Source organism: Hemitrygon akajei, chromosome 16, assembly GCF_048418815.1.
Source record: "Hemitrygon akajei chromosome 16, sHemAka1.3, whole genome shotgun sequence".
Classification (NCBI taxonomy): Eukaryota; Metazoa; Chordata; class Chondrichthyes; order Myliobatiformes; family Dasyatidae; genus Hemitrygon; species Hemitrygon akajei.
The window spans coordinates 82,356,818-82,370,973 of record NC_133139.1 but is presented as its reverse complement, the minus strand read 5'-3'; the positions used below and the strand labels follow the sequence as shown (position 1 = coordinate 82,370,973).

The window sequence follows — 14,156 nt, the reverse complement described above, 5'->3', positions numbered from 1 at the left end:
TCAATCTTTGTTGGTGTAAAATAGTTTTCTAATCTCACCTACTATTAACCTTTGCAGCAGTGCACACCTTGTTCATAACCTTCCTAAATTCCCTTCGGCAGCCAAAGATGACATCTTTTTCATGAAGCCTTTCTTTCCCAATGTGGTGCAGGTGAAAGCTTCAGACCACTGTCGATCAATGTCGCTAAAGCTAGGCTCCGAAACATGAGACCCAATTCAGTGAAATCATAATAAAAAAAAACAGGACTGCACAAACTAGAGTCACAAGAAACCGATTTTAGTCCATAAAGGAAAAAAATAAAAAACAAATTTATATAAAAATGAGAAAAAATCTCAGTTGAGCAAAGGTGCAAACGGCCGGCATTACACTGATCAATTCACAGGAAACACACCGCACATTTACAAATATACAACTCAAAGGTTAAAAGGGGACAACAGCATAACACTTGTACAGGAGTTTAGGGAGGGGTCAGTTTTAGTCATTGGCTGAGGAATAAGAGTATCTGAGAAACAGTCAGTTCATCTCTTCTGAGCACCCAGTGTGATAACAAATTCTTTGACAGAACAGCACACCTGCAAGAGCTTGCCTTCATGCAGATCAGGACATGGCAAAATCCAGCAGGGAGACTGCGGCCTTTTCTCAGATACTTTCTTTGCCTGAACCAGATTTCACAGCTTACAGTGTTTTTATTCTCAATCTTTTCTGTAAACCCAAATTCCATAAAAATATTCTGAAATAGGACTGTTTGAACAGTCAACCATTATAGTTTGTTGTATAATTGGTAACTTTTGACAGAAGAATCAAGCTAAACCATCTTTTACAGGCCACTGAGATTAGTGTCAGTGATAATGTTAACACAGTACACAGTACACTGACACAACTCACTTCCTTTCTAGTGGTCCGCACAAGACAGGTATAAGAGTCCATCCCAATGTGAGAAAATGTGCCAATCCTCTGCCCACTCAAAGTCTGTGCACAGGGCCCACCATCTGCAAGCAGCAGTGGAACCAGGGAGCAGCGAAATTCCAATTCAGTCTTCATCTCAGTCATGTTGGTTAGACCAGTACCCAGCATAGCCAGGAAGCAGACCACAGCAAATGCAGTTGCTCGACTCTCAGCCAGAGGAAAGGAGACCTAGAATTCAAATCACTACAAAGGTTTCCCAATGGGTTCCCACCCCTCCCTTTAATCATAATTTATTAATACAATTTATTAATGCAATACATATCAGACACCCCTGTAAAAAATGCTTGCTGTTTCCAGGCGCGCTCCCACCTGGATTTCCTCTTTCCAGGTAAAATGACTGCTCTGCAGAACATCAGGGGAAATCTCACCTCTGCCTAATTCCAACTGATTGCAGGAACACCAAACAATGGAAGAACACCTTTCAGCCAACAATGCCTGGTGTAGGCCTTTGACTTTTTTGGTGTAACTTCACTCACGGAAATGGCAGTGAGTGAAGCAAAAAAAACCCAGAAACTCTTGGTCACACAGTTAAAACAAAGCAGCTCGATATCTGTTCAATGCTCTGTCACTAACATCCCAAATTACCTTTTCTTCCCCCCTCCCCATTTACCTTTCCCCCTAACCCACCCAACTCCCTGAAATAACCACCTTCCCAGTTTAGATCTTCAAACAATATACCCAGGTTACATCAGCATGACAAAGATACACTGCTGTCTACATCTATGAATAACACTTAAGGATACGGAAAGTATGTGTCACATTGAGCATGCTACATCCAGTCCACAAGTGCTCAGACAGTCTGAGATACAGCCAGATAAAGTCAACTGTTTGCTTCTAGATGTTATGGCAGAGGAGCACCACAAACCCTTTAATAGTTTCACTCACCTTCAAAGATCATTCTTGCCTACTTACTGGTACTGTAGAGAGCCACAGCTAAACACACACTTAATAAATTAAAACAGACAATGAACACAATCTATTGGCAGGTACTCCAAGCACAGCTTTCTTCAGCACCCATTGCAAGCCATACAAAATACAACTCGACCCTAGTCTTGGTGACTGCTGGTAAAGATAATATATTTGGACTTGCTTCACGGAGGAGACCTAGGCTCTCAGTCCCATTTTTTGTCCAAAGGGAATTCCATACCCATCCACTGCACCCCCCCACCAAAAAAAGTCAATTCCTGGCAGGTTTGTACCCTACCATTCCAGTGGCAATGTGTCTGAAGATCTGCGATTAGGATCTATGGCAGCAGACAGAACTAACTGCCTAGCGCCACTTCAAACTGCAGAAATCAGAAATGTACAAGAATACCTCACTTTGGGCAGGGAGAGAAAGGGTTATTTAAAGATACTACAGAATAGGTCCTTCCAGCCCGATGAACCGCATCCACTGACTTAACCCTATCCTAATTACAGGACAATTTACACGGGCCAATTAACCTACCAGCCAATTCTTGGACTGTGGGAGGATTTCTGGGAATGTTTGTAGAAAATCAAACACAAGACAAAGTTGAAGGCAAGAAACTGGGAATGAAATCCTGACATTAAGGGCAGGTGGGCAAAAATGAAGTTACTGGGTCTGGTCCAAAATTCCTGCTCAATTTTCACCCCTTACCACCAAGTGGAACACCAGCTAACACCAAGTCTGGTTACATATCAAGGGTTTAAGCAATCTATTTGCCTGGCAATATGCATGAGTGACCAGGGCCTACAGAGCCAGACACTCCACATTCCCCAGCAAAATCAAACTCACTTGCAGACCAGTTAAATTGGATAGGCAAAAATCTTTCACTTTTAAGCTTAAAGACAAACCAGAGGAATGCAGTCAATAGAATCCTGCCTAACTAATGCAACAGACGCACAGACTCTGGGCAAGTTTGACCACCAATCGTAATCCTTATTTCCCTAGAACTTCACTTAACAGCTGGAAAACATTTTTAAGACTCTTCACAGGAAGAAACTTGCCAAGAGAAAACAGTACAGTCAAAAATGGTTAAGAACATTGCTTCCCTAGGATAAGAACAATGGGTATGAATAGTTCACACTGATCAACACAGCCAAAGTGCACCAATAAACGTGGGAAGTTGTATCCATGTCATTGTAAACCAGTTATACAGCACTATTTTTGGTGGGAAACTGGTGTGATACTAATAATCTACATGGTAATCAAAATGGCGACACTTTGCTTCAGAGATCAGAGTCCACAGCAGGCTGGATTCAGGTTTGATAGACAAAAAGCTCAATGCTTACATACACAAGGCAAAGGCATTCAAGTCCTTGGGTGTAATGGAACTGAACACTCATAATAGGATATAGGCCATTTGCAAAAATATTAATCATGACACTTTAATCTCCACAAAATACTACATCAGCTATGCAGGACTGGGAGTGAAGCTGTTTCATGAGCGACTCACTGAGATGCTTTGTCCTACAATGCCAGGTCAGGTCTTCAAGTGTGTAGGATCTATAGGAGATTGCCACAGTGATCAAATTTAGAACCACTGACCTTAAAAGCAAAACTGAGAACTCCTAGCATGAAGCCACCATTACCCATTATTTCCCTAATGGCAAAGAGTTCTAATTTCAAGGACCCCACTCTAAGCACAAAATCACAGTCACAACACTGACCAAATGGTGGCAAAGTAACCATGAAAACCACCTAGGACGCAACTTATCCAATTCCCACCTTCCCACCAGCTTGTGGGTACTGAGAGACTCGTGGCACTTCCCTTTGCCACTCCTAATGCAGCAGCTGGATCAGTTAGTCCCTCATCTGTTCAAAGAACAACCATCTCCCACCAGTCTCTACCATAATCACATCCATGTCAAACTGCAGTTCAGGAAGATAGAATCAACTAAAGAAAATTTAAATAAATCACAGGACCTACCAAGGGTATTTTGTTAAAAAAGTTTCTCTTTTTGAACACTTGCCTTTTCAATTTACACATTTTTTTAAAAAGAGCGCAGCAGCACATTATCACAAAAGATAATTAGGAACAACTCAAACAGTTCATCGTTTAACAGGGCATTGCCAGAGCCCGACAGTACAGACATGCTTCATTACAGGATCAAGGTACAGACTTCAGCTCCTCGTCTCCCCCCTCCCCCCCACCTCCCACCCACTCCCTCCCCTTCCCAACGACGATCTCTTCTGCCCACCGTTGGGCTCGAGGGAAGCAGAAAGCTGAGCGCTACTGTATTGGACCAATCCGTTACAAACCATCGGAAATGATAGTGAAGCCTTGATCTATATAGAGACACATGTTATGGTTCATTACATTCTGTTCAGAGATCACTAGAGTATTACAGCTCACCACCATGCAGTCTTAGCTTGAAACAGTGACTCTTTAGATGACTGCTGGGGGATCTATGCAACAGTACAAAGCTTGGTATGCTCTCTAGCTTTAATGTGTTAAAAAAAAACTAACTTTTAAAAACTTCTACTCTTAAACCACGGCACAAGCATCAGACTTGATGTTACCCAAATTTAGATGGACCAGGCTGTTTAAACCTAGCCAATTTCATTAACCTTTTAGAATTCTTCCCTAAGCTTGCCTAGATTTTAATTTTTTCCCCTAAATTTCCCCAACACGTTTTGCCCCCTCCCGAGTTGTCCAACTGAGAGATTTCACTCTCAGGAATCTTTGGATTATCCCGTGTGTAGTGGCAATCGCCTCATTAGAGAGAAGGCGTGCAAGATCTTTCAGCCTAATTAATCCTGTTTGCTCTGCTTTAGAGGCTCTTTTCCCCCGATATTTCCGGAGAAAGGGGGTGTTTATTTTAGTCCCACCAGCTCCACCCTAACCCCCCGTTGACAGGGCATTGCAACTCCTAGATGTGGATGATTTCCCAGTAGCCCTCCCAGCAACAGAAACCTGACAAAAGAAAGAGAAAGAGACTTTAGTATATATCCAATGCATTACAGAAATAAATGAAATTCATTCTTAATCGGTTTAAACTCAGCATTAAAATCATATAACCACCTGCCTGCCTCTCCACCTACAGAAGACATCTTAAATCTAGACTACTAAAGGAATTGCCCAGCCAGCTTTTGCGCCAGATACTGGGATTGCTGTCAAGCCCAACCACTGGGGGGAAAAAAAATTAAACAATAACTACAGATGCCAGGAAGCCAAAATAGAAAATGCTGGAAATACTCCAGATGTGGCTCGACTTGCTAAGTAACAGAAACAACTTTTCAGGTTGAGGACTTCACATCTGAAATGCAAGCTGTTTCTCTTTGCACAGATACTACCGAGCTTCAGCATTTTACTTTATTTAGAGACATAATAGACGAAATAGGCCTTTCCAGCCCTTTGAGCCACATCACCCAGCAACCCCGATTTAATCCTAGCCTAATCACGGGACAATTTACAATGACCAATTAACCCAACAACTGGTACATCTTTTAGCCCGTGGGAGGAAACTGGAGCACCCGGCCACAGGGAGAACTACAAACTCCTTACAGGCAGCAGTGGGAATTGAACCTGGGTCGCATTGTGCTAACCACTACGCTACCATGCCGCCCCTTAAGTCATGCTACTTCAGATAATCCTTCTAAGAGGAAGACTTCCCATTCTAAAGCCAATAAACAGAGGTGGAGAACTGTGTACACTCCAAATCTCACTTGAAAAGCCAAGGAGATATAAACTGAAGAAATACCAGATCTTGCCACTCCTGGACACTATCCTTGTACCCCATTAGTCTCAGGCACAGGACTCTTACCTGACATGTCCCTTAACTTCAGCTATACGCCATAGAATGCAGACAGCCGCTCCTTCAGAAGTGGTGGGAACTGTTCAGAAAATTGTTGCCAGTTCTGCTCACCAACCTGCTCCTTGAACCCATGCAGTATCTGCAAGGCAGAGACAAATACATAACATTACAGAGTACTCAGAATTAAGTCTCATCTTCTAGTAGCAGTTAAGACCACACATACACCACAAAGTTCCAGATCAGATCCTGAGTATCTACTACACTGAGGACAGCAATATGCTATTCTTCATACTCCTAAACCTGACCACAATGAATGGACACAGCTCTGCAAACATTGTAAAACAAGCCAAGTGCACTCCCCAGAGAATCAGTGAAAATGTTATAACACCAAACTAAATTCTTGATGAAAGGAAAGGGCTTTAAAATCATCTTAAAAGAACAGCCTGAGGAGGAAACCTGAATGTAAAAGTACAAGATATAATGACAGTGGGACTTCAACAAAAGAAAAGCTGATTTATGGTTATGCACTCAGAGCTGACAAAAAAAGTTGTAAGCACATCTCAGACCCAAGAGATTCTGCAGGTGCTAGAAATCTTAAGCACACAATATGTTGGAGGAAGTCAGTGGCAGCATCTATGGAGGTAAATAAACAGTTGATGTTTCAGGCCAAGAAAGACTTGGTACAAAACGTCAACTGTGTTTGCCTCTATAGATGCTGCTTGACCCAGAGTCCCTCCAGCATTGTGCGCTTTGGAGATGCATCCCCAACTCATAGGCTATGAATGGTTAGATCAATTTGTTGCTGAAACAGTGCAATACCTTCTGACTTCACAATATTTCATCAGGAGACATTACAGTTCATTCAATACTGGGTAAACATTCTGACAATACAACAGTAGCATTGAGAAATACCAGCAACTTGTACACATACACATGAAGAATCACTATTTGAGACACCAGATGGCCCAGGAACCTCCACAATATCTAACTGTTAATGTGACAGAAGTTGAATTCTCTCCAATTGTTTAGAAAGTGTCTCCAGTCTACAGACTCACTTTCAAGGACTGTGCTCTCAGCATTATTTGTGTTTTTTTAAAAATTATTTGCACAATTTGTCTTTTGCACATTGGTTGCTCGGCAGCCTTTGTTTATTCATAGTTTTCTTAAATTGTACCGCAATTTATTTCTTAGTAAATGCTTGCAAGAAAATGAATCTTAAGGTATATTTAGTGACAAATACATACCTCGATGTATTGTAGGAAAAGAATGTGGGACTTGAGAGGTTAATGGGTTGCTATAAGTTCCCACTGAGCAGGTGGGTAGTGGGTTGTTAATGTAGCAGAATGGATGGCGTCGGGCCAGGAAATGTAACAATGCAATCGGTCCCAGCTCGTCAACCGCAACGCGTCCTATATTGTCCTGTGGTAACTGTACCATGTAGGCATGTAGAGGCATTGTACAGGATATCCTTGTCCGTGTAGGCATGTAGAGGCATTGTACAGGATGTCATTGTTCTAAGAAGATATCTATTGTTCTCATTGTTCTAAGGGGATATATAAAGGGGCCAGGGGCTGTGAGGTGCAGAGGAAGACAGGGAGAGGACGATATGCAGTCCGTGGAGAAGGACAACAACTAGCAAGACCAGAAGGAACCCCAGGTGGGGACGAAACATCCCAGGTGAAGACCGCGTTCGCTGGCGTGGGTGCTTCATCACACCTGTTCCTGGCCCCGTATGAGTCGTATGGGAGTGGGATTAACCACACGTTGATAAGTATTGCTTGTATCGGGAAAAGGGCAGTTGCACAGCGTGGGTAGTTAAGCTAAGCCGCTTACCGCAATGAAGTGTCATTTATGCTAATATTTTACCTTACCAATAAACAAGTGTAATCCTGTGATCTGGTGTATAGTCTCATTCTTGTCGCGGATACATTTTCTCTGATACCACGTTCCTGCTTGGTCGGATAACTTTCCGTCCATAACACTCGATAATAAATTTTCTTTGACTTTGAAAATCTTTTAGCTCTATTCACAATAAGATAACCAAAAGGTGATCACTACTCATTTGTTTTGTCCCTTATAACTACTTTTGAAATAATAGCTGCTCTCCATTTTGCTGTACAAACTGCAGATAGCTAAAGAAGAATCCAGTCACTCGCTAGGGGAGCGAGTGCAGTGGCCAAATAGCCACAGATCTCCAGGCGGGCAGAAAGTCACAATCAACAGTACAAGCACTTACCTTATAAAACATTTCGCGCAGGTCATCCTTTGGGTTCACCCATGAAGCAACAGCATCACAAAAGAAGATGAAATCCTAGAAGGAACAAATCGCTCAGTTTTCATCTGCTATTGAGTGCATCTCCTCCACATACCGAACATACTGTGTATGACTCACCCATGTAGACACTGATTAAAATTAGCAACAGGGAATGCAGAAAAATGGTGAACATTCTCATTTCACCACTAAAAATACCCAAGGAAAATCTCACACAACCAACTCCCTCTCCACATGGCATTATCCTCTGTATGACGATGGGCATAATCTATTTGGGATACAGTACTGAATAGGTCCATCAAGCAAACCACCCAGCAATCCCCTGATTTTTAATTTGAGCCTAATCACAGGTCAATTTACAATAACTGATTAATCCACCAACTGGTAAGTCTTTGGACTGGGAGGAAATCCATGCGGCCACAGGGAGAACGTGGCAGTAGAGGGAATTGAAGCCAGATCATCTGCACTGTAAAGCGTTGTGCTGAACGCTATACTACTTTGTCATCATTTGTTTCCCCCAAGTATCTCACCTACAATAAGGAGTTCAGCAAGGAGCAGGTAAAGCAGCTTGCCTCTAACCTAGAAGCACAGGGCTAACAGTTGATCAGTCACCTCAGCATCAGTTCGGGTCTGTGTGGTTCAGCCAGAGGGCAAGACGACTGAAAGAATATCTACCTGGACTACACCCCCTGGATTCACTCCAATCATCATACAGATCCCTCGGAATGCAGAATCCTTCTCTTCGTTGTCACGGATGTTTCTCAAAGACGTGCACCTGTGAATGACAAGTCATACTTATGTTTAAAAGCAGCATTACACAAATTTCTGGCATAAAGATCCCCGACCTCTGACAAGGTATATGACTTCCAAGTGAGGTCACCTTAAATCAGAGTAATAGCCCTGGACCAGAGATCACATCTGGATGGCTTTGAGGGCTGGGGAGGAAAGTGATGGTGGTGTGTTTGCAGGTAGATTGAGATGTTAATGGAACACTCACCATGGCCTAATGAATTGCTGCAGCATGGGTGCTACTTCCTGAGGACACACATAACCCAAGCGACCAATGGTTATGGCTGAGGAGGAAGAAGTATAAAGTCAACAAACATTAACACAAGTCAATTGAAACACCTCTCACAGCAAATTTGCTCAGAATAGAAAAATTCAACATTTAATTCAGGATTCAAATGTCTGCATTTTCTAATCATCACTGCAGTGTTGCCAGGTGTCAGCCACCACCCTCTCTCCTGGCTTAAGGATCTAACAATGGTGACCCAGGATAGGCTCAACATACCTGTACCAGGTTAGAATTGGTACAGGAAAACAAAGGCAGATAAACTAGACAGCTTTAGGGAAGTGTAGCTACTTTAGCTCAGAGTTGTCAGTCACGACATAATTGGTATAGAGATCGGTTTCTTACCTGTGTTTTCAAGCAGAGTTTTGGGAGTGTTTGGTCTATTGATGATTTCCACTAAGTTATTCAGGACTAGTGACACATAAGGCTGCATCTCTGAACCTAATCAAAACAAAGCAAGGCTTATATACAGAATACATCGCTCAAAAATAGTCAACAGCAGATAAAACAGTAAAAAAAACAAAGCTTTCCCAAATGAAAATCAGGCACAAATTGAAAATTAATCTCCTTTAATTTGAAACATTTAGCTTGTAACTGATTTTTCATTTGAAGATAAAGCAACCATTCACATTTCAAAGGCATTTTACACACTGTACCATTAAGGTATCTTTATGGATGCCCTTTGTCCAAGGTAACACCAAAAACAACAACACAACCCAAGGTGCATCATACTTGGCTAATCAAACTTACCCATCTGCATGCAGATCTCCCCAATTGCCCAGGTGGCATTGTTGCACACAGATATGAACTCTGGGTTCAGATTGGTTCCCAAGATGGGCATGAACTCAGCTGGAGAGAGTAAAAGGAAAATATCAATCATAACAGTAAAATGTTTCATGCACTGCTACATCCACACCAAAAGGAGAGATGCAAGACAGACATTGCCATGGCCTGCACCAAATGAGCATGTCAGATTTAGCCTCTTGAGGCAAGACACAGAAGGTAGCCATTCTAACTAGCTTCAAAGCTGGTGCAAGCCACCAACTTAGCATCTAGGGAAGGAAAGGAGTCTGGAATATGTGGTAAATAAGATAATCTGAGAGTAGAATCAGGTCAGACTATGTAAACCGATTAGCTCAGCAATATTTGGAAGCATTCCTGAAAATGACAGCTGAACATGGGATTTTCACAGAAGCTTACAGAGTCATATAGGTAATGCCCGCAGTTCTGTAACCCAGTGAAGTCAATGCCTGTGGAACAATACACTTAAGTTTAGTGCCTGAGAGTTCATGCAGAGTCAGAGCATGGAAACCGCCCTTCAGCCCAACACATCCATGCTGACCAAGATGCTTATTGAAACTAGCCCACTATCTCTCTAAACCTTTCCTATCCATATACCCGTTCAAGTGTCTTAAACATTGTAATTGCAACTGCCTTTGCCACATCAACAATCAGACTGCCACCTAGACATAGACAGATTTGTGGCTTTAAGCCCACACACTCACCTATACATGGTTTAACATGCTGGAAACAGGCTTTGGTGAGATCTCCTAAAAGTGCAAATGAACTCTGACGAACCTCTGGCATGGTGTCCTGTAGGAAAGAGACTCAACAAGTCAGTGATATTGCCAAACTCATGGACCAGAATGCTGCATTAATTGATCTTATTCCTCAATCCTGCTCATTTTCTGTACTTGATGCTGATACCAAAAGAAAACTTCATTCTTACATTCAAGAACAACTCTGCATTACCTAGTTTGATGTTAAATCAACAGCAAAGACAATCAAGTAGCAGCACTTTCTCTGAGAAACCGCCCAGGGTGTAATGTAAACCCAAGGGTCCAAAACCTTCAAGAGGACCACAGCCATGTCATAGTTTGGAGGTGTGCCTGCCTCAGTGACCCGCAGTACTAAACTGGCTGAAGTTGGTGTTTTTTTTTTTGCCAAACACATCAAAAGGTAGAAGCCAGACCAAGTGTGGTCCACCAATCCTCCAGGATTGGAGGTTCAGCTCAGGGCTAACACCCCTGACTGGTAAAAGAGAACTACAGAAACAGCAACAGTACATCTGTGTACTCCTGAGTCCAGAGCAGAAGCTACTGACACAATAAAGGAAGCCATGCACACCGCCAGAGATGGACGACCTCCATTGCTGCCCTAAACACCAGTGGCGTAATGAAAAAAAGTAGAGGTCCAAAAGAACCAAAGGTTAGAAGGATGAGTCCATCAGCAGACAACAACCAGGTTCACCTTCAAGTAAGAAGTCATTTAGTTCAGAACTACTGCTATTTTTCCCTTTACTCAATGGCAAAAAAATAGAACCCATTTCAAAGTTGAGCAAAATCAGTGCCAAACTGAACTGGTGCATCACTTTACTTGCCTGCATGCACTGAAATAGAAGAGTCATGATATTACTCCGAGCAACCAACTGCTCCACATTGCCCCCAAGACCTTCTGCCAAGCCACTGAGCAGATCCAGTGCCACAATCATGAAATCCTTGTCTGGAGCCTCATACTGATCCGGTTGAGTATTGTACATCTGAGGGCAAGAACAGCACAGTGGGGAGTATTAGTCCACAACATGGAAAGGAATCTGCCCTATTCTTACATGGAGAGCATTAAAAATGGTACATGCTGCACTCAGAATAAAAATATTCAACAGATTTTTTTCAGTATTCAAATGTCTGCATTTTTATTCATCACAGCAAAGGCATATCCCACATTTAACTACTTGCAATCAGCATAACCAAGCTGAAAGTCTCCGTCACTTTCACCTACCTAGTCTTTTGTATCTCACATGGGTTAAATAGCATCTTCATCACAGCCTGCAGAGAAGGCAACTTTAAACATGTTTTGACCCACTCACCCAACACCACATAGCGTATACACATATTCCATTGTGTGACACTATGATCTACTCTACAGATACATACGCTGCGGTAAATGAATCTGTTTAGCTATCTTTAGACCAAAAAAAGAGGTAAATGTCACCAATAGTATTCTTTATGGATTTAAACACCAGCAAAAGGATCTTACCATTGCCTGGGCTAGTGTTTTCTGGACAAGAGTGACACAACGTTGATAAACAGGCTCACAGTAAGGGAGGAAGCCACTCTGCAGAGCTGTGGCCACTGATGAAAGACACTGGGGAAGAAAAAGAATCAATGAATATGACTAAAAATGGGAATATTAAGATCAATGGAAAATGTCAGATCAACCACACAGGTAACAGGGAGGGAACCAACATGGTGGATTACTTAAGAGCCTGAATGAGGCAATTATTTTATTATGGAACCCAAATTCCCACAGCACAGACACTCACTCCATCACAAGCTTCCACGTGGCAGTGAACTCTGACGCAACTTAGTTCCATGCCCAGAGATCAGCAAAAATCCGAGGTGGAACCTAGAATTTCTGGTGACAGTGTCAAACAATTTAGAAAGCACAGCCCACGCTGGGTTTTGCATTCCTTGCACTACTGCTCCTATAATATCTCAATTTTCCACCATTTGTTATACTTGTAGAAATAATAAATGTACATTTGCTTAAGGTTCATATGACTAGGAAGAGGCAATAAAAGATTTTCAGTGATGTGGCAGCTGATCAATTTGAAAAGAGCACAGTCGACATTTCAGGCCAAGACCTTACATCAGGACCAGAGAGAAAAAAAGGATGAGTCAAAGTGGCGGAACGGGAGGAAGAGACAAGGTGATGGGTGAAACCAGGAGGGGTGAAGTAAAGAGCTGGGAAATTGGTAGGTGAAAGGGATACAGGGCTGAAGGGGAAATCTAATAGATGACAGAAGGTCATGGAAGAAAGAGAGGCACCAGAGGACACCTTTACTGTCATGTCATGATAAGGTCACACTCAGTTTGTTGGACCGATACCTTGTATACCAGCTGGATAGCCTCCAAACTGATGGCATGAACATAGATTTATCGAACATTCAGTAAATGTAGTACCTCCCCCTCCCTTCATCATTCCCCTTTCTCACCTCATCTCCTAACCTGCCCATCACCTCCCTCTGGTGCTCTGCCCCCTCCCCTTTCTTCCATGGCCTTCTGCCCTCTCACAGACTCCCCCTTCTTCAGCCCTGTTTCTCTTTCACCTATCAACTTCCCACCTCCTGGTTTCACCCATCACCGCGTTTCTTCCTCCCCTCCCTCCACCTTCCTACTTTGACTCATCTTTATTTCCCTCCAGTCCTGATGAAGGGCCTCGGCCTGAAATAGCGACTATACTCTTTTCCATAGATGCTGCCTGGCCTGCTGAGTTCCTCTAGCATTTTGTGTGCGTTGCTTGCATTTCCAGCATCTGCAAATTTTCTTCCGTTTGTAATCAATTTAAGCTCAATGTAGATGAAAGGCAGTTGGGGACAACATTAGGGTATTTGGCAAGAAACCAATAAAGCATTCAAAGCACTATTTTAAGAGCTGAGGGTCATCAACAGAAGAAATACGTGGAAATCTTTGAGAGAGCCAGTGGAAGCATGAAAGGTTGGATATTTCTTTCACTACAAAGTTTTCAATTCTATTCTGCCACTTTAGGGTACTGAGATAGCATATGGAATATCCACACCTATATCTATATGATATGACTCCAGGCATAGGCATCTCTGGGAAAATAACACCCAATGATCACTCACCTCCAACAGAGGGAAGAGATCCTTATCTTCATCCTTGAGTTCATTCCATTTCTGAATGAGTGGAGGCATTAGCTTCTGGATGTATTCCTGTGGACACAAGTTGTTATAAACATCTACTCTTATACAAATGAAGCTCTATGGAGCCACAAACTGTGCACATACAGGGCACTAACCACACAAAATTACTGAATAATTTCCGATACACTCCCATTAATATGAACACTGTATTATGTACATTACTCTTTGGGAAGCCTGACAAGGGCAGATGAATCTGAAGGCTGAGAAGATTGTTAAAATATCACAAATAAAACAGCATCTAGGACGAAATGTAAATATTACAGTAACTGAGTGCACTTTGGTAGGAGAGAAAAAGTATAAAGGCTCAAGACAAAACACCAAGAAAATGACTGTGTGCTACCAATGTCAGCACTCTCCATCACTTTGGTGATTGAGACTTGACTGGCTCAATAAAAAATAATCC

At 42.4% G+C, this 14,156-nt stretch overlaps 1 protein-coding gene across 3 annotated transcripts in view; it reads right to left on the bottom strand.

Moving 5' to 3' along the window:
- Nucleotides 1-256: 256 nt before the first annotated feature.
- The window catches only part of LOC140740228 (transportin-2), a 47,262-nt gene continuing 33,362 nt past the window's right edge, over nt 257-14,156 (bottom strand). For all 3 annotated transcript variants that reach the window (XM_073069311.1, XM_073069312.1, XM_073069310.1), the window contains exons 14-24: nt 13,676-13,762; nt 12,067-12,174; nt 11,411-11,569; nt 10,536-10,623; nt 9,781-9,879; nt 9,376-9,471; nt 8,956-9,031; nt 8,634-8,733; nt 7,923-7,997; nt 5,696-5,825; nt 257-4,845 (exon numbers count right to left, since the gene is read on the bottom strand). In XM_073069311.1, coding sequence (XP_072925412.1) covers nt 5,718-5,825; nt 7,923-7,997; nt 8,634-8,733; nt 8,956-9,031; nt 9,376-9,471; nt 9,781-9,879; nt 10,536-10,623; nt 11,411-11,569; nt 12,067-12,174; nt 13,676-13,762 — 996 coding nt within the window. In that variant the 3' untranslated portion in view covers nt 257-4,845; nt 5,696-5,717. The remainder of the gene's footprint in view (nt 4,846-5,695; nt 5,826-7,922; nt 7,998-8,633; nt 8,734-8,955; nt 9,032-9,375; nt 9,472-9,780; nt 9,880-10,535; nt 10,624-11,410; nt 11,570-12,066; nt 12,175-13,675; nt 13,763-14,156) is intronic.